The 4,068-nt window shown below is 56.3% G+C and overlaps 1 protein-coding gene across 1 annotated transcript; it reads right to left on the bottom strand.

The window, feature by feature from the left end:
- Positions 1-2,268, bottom strand: J4E90_008414 (uncharacterized protein; the record flags this gene model as incomplete). Its single annotated transcript, XM_051437942.1, has 1 exon — positions 1-2,268. One exon carries the CDS (start codon positions 2,266-2,268, stop codon positions 1-3), a length of 2,268 nt encoding a protein of 755 aa, XP_051287941.1.
- Positions 2,269-4,068: the final 1,800 nt, after the last annotated feature.

Raw genomic sequence — 4,068 nt, 5'->3', positions numbered from 1 at the left:
TTACGGCTCCATGAAACCGTTACCCTTGAGCTTGCACTCTGTCTCCAGCTCGAAACTCTTCTCAAATGCGCGGATGCGGTTGTCGTTGTCTGCGACGCGGACGCGTTGGATTGGGGGGCTGAGCTTGGTTGTGACCTTCATGTTGGGCTTGGGGAGGGCGCGCTTTCCGTCGGCGTAGCGGGCGCCGTTGACGCACTTGCCGTTGTTGCTCCACTGTGCGTCCGCGGCGGCCTTCCATAGGGCGGTGATGTCGACGGTCATCTCCGGGGTGAAGTAGAGACGGCAGTCGGCCTCCTCGTATTGGAACTGGAGGGAGACACCGGACGTGTCGTTGGCGCGGAGGCCATCGCGGGTGTTGACGGCTCCGCCTCCACCGACGCTGCGGGCGTAGACAAGGTCGCTGTAGTAGTCTTCCCTCAAGATGGAGGAGTTGAGGGCAGGGTCGAACCGGACAGCGTACTGGACGGTCTGCTGGATGTAGCCGAAAGCGAAGTTGTTGACGCCCTTGACACCGCCGATGGCCTGGATGGGGTTCTTGTTGCTGCGGCCACCCATCGCGATGGTCTTGACACCGCCTTGTTGCTTCATCAACTCACTGAATATAGTGCAGGTTGAGGCACAGTAGCCGTCGGTCACGATGACGATGTTCTCGGGTGCGAACTTTGGTGGTCCGGTAACGCCCGACAAGGGTCCGTAGCCAGTGACATTAATGCCACCAGATACGTAGGGAACGTATACATCAGAAAGGTTCCATCGAGCCTCCGTGGTGTAAAACTCTCCATGAACCTCTTTAGGACCAATCTTCTCGTCCCAGGAGGAGAACGGAGTACCATCGGCCTTCATGTCCATGTGGTAGTCGAAGTAAGAAGACTGGGCAAAACTGATCGTATTGTTGTTGCCGAGCTCCCTGGGGAATTGGCTTGCAAACTTGCTGAGAGACTGTCCGACGAGGTCCATGGCCTGATGCGCCCTCCAGCGGTTAGTACCGAGAGGCTCGACGTCAGGGAACAACTGCTTGAACATGTCATAGCCTTGGAGAATGGTACCACCACCGTTGGCTTGGAGATCGATGATGAGCTTAGTCTTTCCGTCCGCGAGAGCCTTTGGGATGAAGTTCTGGGTGAGCTCCTGGAACGGCACCTCTGCGCGGACGTTTCCGACAAAGTTGGGCACCTGCAATACCGCAACGTCTTCATAACCAGCAGCGTCGATGTAAAAGCCATTGATGAGACCCTGAGGGCCAGCGGCGACAGGAGCAGGGAAACCAGGAGTAGCGGCACCAGCAGCGAGGGTAGATACATCTTCCTCCGACTGGACACGAGTATCGGCAAACGAAGTACCTGCGGAATCGAAGCTGAACCACTTCCTAGCCAGGTCTTCACCTGTTGCAATCTCGCGGAAAGGAATGGTTGGGCGGGCGTAGTTCTCCATGGTGTAGGATGTGCCGTTGGCGAAGGTTAGGGTTGTGGTGGCGCCAGGGTAAACCCATCGTCCGCGGCCACCTCCAGTGAAGACACCAGTGCCACTACCTGAGGTACCAAGGCTGACTTGGGCAAGCTCGTAAAAGACGTTGTTGTAGAGAGCGTCGCGATCCTGGAGAGAGCCGTACTGACTGAGGTCCTCGAGGAACTCGGTCGCGTCCTTGCCGTCAATCTGAACCACAGGCGAGGGCGTGTAGGAGATGTTCTTGTATTGCATACCGAGTACGTCAGAGAAGACGAAGACGGCCGGCAGCTGGTCGCCATCTGCAGAGACAGAGACAAGGGGAACAGGGCGGCCCCAGGTGAAAATAGCGCCCACGGAGTCAGGGATATAGGAGAAGTGACCATCGTGAGCAGAAAGGATAAGGTTGTAGAGAGTCCAGCCAAAGTCGTACTCGCTCTTGAAGTTGCCGGCGTCTATGTCGCCCTCGATCTTATCAAGGCCACCGAAGATGTCGACAGGAGGCTGCACCTTCTCGGCGTACTCGGCAGGCGGGTTCTTGAGCTCAGAGAGGGTGCTCTGCCACTCAATGTAGGGACGCATCGCTCCAATGAGCCGCTTTGCTGATGAGGCGTTGAAGGGAACGGTGGTAATGCAGTCCCAGGCCAACTGAGCGGGCATGCTGAGCTTGGCGGGTAGTGTTCCATTACCGTAGACGTAGTTGGAGACCTTGGCACATGGGGGAGTAGTACCATCGGCCTGGCGAGCAGTCCGCGAGGGCAGGACGGGGGAGGCGACGGCCAGTGACGCTACGCCAATGGCGGCGAGCAGAGCGGAAGTCTTCATGGCGAGGGAGTGATGAAGCTATCTACCGTGGAGAGGGTGGGATGGAGTTGAAACGAATGGAATTGCTGAGCCAGCGAGAGCGAGTGTAGTTGATGGGAGGGGGGAAGGAGTCGCCGAGCGAGTATTGTTTGGCGGTAGGTGGGGTAATCGAACGCGCCTGCTCTAAACGCGATGAGGTGATGTACGCACGGTGAACGCGAGGGCGAACGGTCACGTGCAGGCTTTAGTCCGGGAAAGCGCACCTGGGTGGACTGCAAACGGCCGGGCGAGCAAATAACTCCAGGCTCCCACTTTCGCTGGTTTCTGGGCGAAAGATAAGTCGTTCCTGGGGAGGGAGAGGGATTGGGATGGTAAGAGACGGGAAACAAGCCCACACGGTTCCTCTTTAAGAAAGGGAAAATCCACACGCGCCACTGGGAGGCTGGTGATATACTGGGGAAAAGTGACGCATGAGGGATCCGCCAGGCTACAAATACTGACAGGCCGGTCGGTTCTGCCTTGAACGTGCACTAACCCGCAAACTGGGTAACAAACGTGCATATTCGAGGCTGTGACACCAATCACATTCACACTTTTTTTGCCGCAAGTCGGGGCTTTTCCCGGGATCCATAGGGCAATCATCGTTTAGATTGTGTGCAGCAGGTGCAGCAGAGAGCCGCAGTTGAGCTAGGGCCGTAGCCTATATGCAGGCAAAAAGTATTAACAGTTTTTGACCCAGGGTCCATTCGGTGAGCTGTTCGTTTTCAAACCATCTGAGGACATGTTCGCTGTTGTTAGCCATGCTGCCAACGCTCACCGTTCGATAACGCACGATAAGGCCGCGAGTAAGGCCACCCGAAGACGTTTTCTGGCGTTTGTTACGATGTCATGACAGCGGGACTGACGGGTTGGTTGAGGTCCAAAGCGGAGTCTTGGCAGTCTGTGCCTGCAGATCGTCAAGGCGCCATCCTAGCCACTCGCTCCACTCCTCCAACGCCCCTATGCAAGACCACCTCATCGTCCGCCTAACGACACGACTGCGCTGCTGTCGTGACCATTCAGCACGATATTCTTCCATCGCGAAAGCACAGCTCCTCGCCGTTGTCGTGCTACGTGGTTCCTCTTAGGTATTGAGGCTGTACGTGCCCTTGCTGTACGATCCGCCGTAAATTGGGACCGGCTGGTAAAGTCCAATTTATTACCAAAGTCATGCGCCCCTTGGACGCGATCAACATAGTGGAGCCATTTCAGCCTCGCCACCTCCGCTCTAAGCGGTGCCCGGGAGAATGACATCTCGAAATGTGTTTCTCCGCTACGATTCGATGGCCGTGGTCTTCATTGCCAGACAGATTTTGATTGCAAAGTTTCACACTTTAGTTATTACAAAGACAAGCAGCGTACGACGAACAGACTGTGATCTGCAATCAAGAAAACCGTTCGGCGCCCGGTCTGTGGGCCTCCCACATGCCTGCGATGTCGGTGTTGGTCAGGTCGCGTGTGGCACGTTTCACGTTTCCTTGTGGTAGCCTGCCTGAGCAACTTGCCTTTTCGGCCTCGCACGAGGGCCTGTGCTACGCCGAATCGAGACGTCACATTCTCTTCGGCTACCCGTGCCACTAGCATCGGCTGCCGCTACGCAAAAGTTTGGTTCAACTACAGCACGATGGCGTCGTTGAACGCCTGGTTTGCTGATTTTTCAGAGGACGCTATTGAATACGAGGCTGCCGATGTTAACAGCAGATGGATGCAGATGGAGGCTCGAAGCAGTCGACAAACCTCGTGGAAGCCACGTCGATGTGTCAAGCACTCAGCATCCCGGTT

Source organism: Alternaria incomplexa (genome assembly GCF_024043165.1).
Source record: "Alternaria incomplexa strain BMP 0042 chromosome Unknown scaffold_13, whole genome shotgun sequence".
Lineage (NCBI taxonomy): Eukaryota > Fungi > Ascomycota > Dothideomycetes > Pleosporales > Pleosporaceae > Alternaria > Alternaria incomplexa.
Note: the sequence above shows the minus strand (reverse complement) of the source record. Positions and strands in the feature narration are given on the sequence as shown.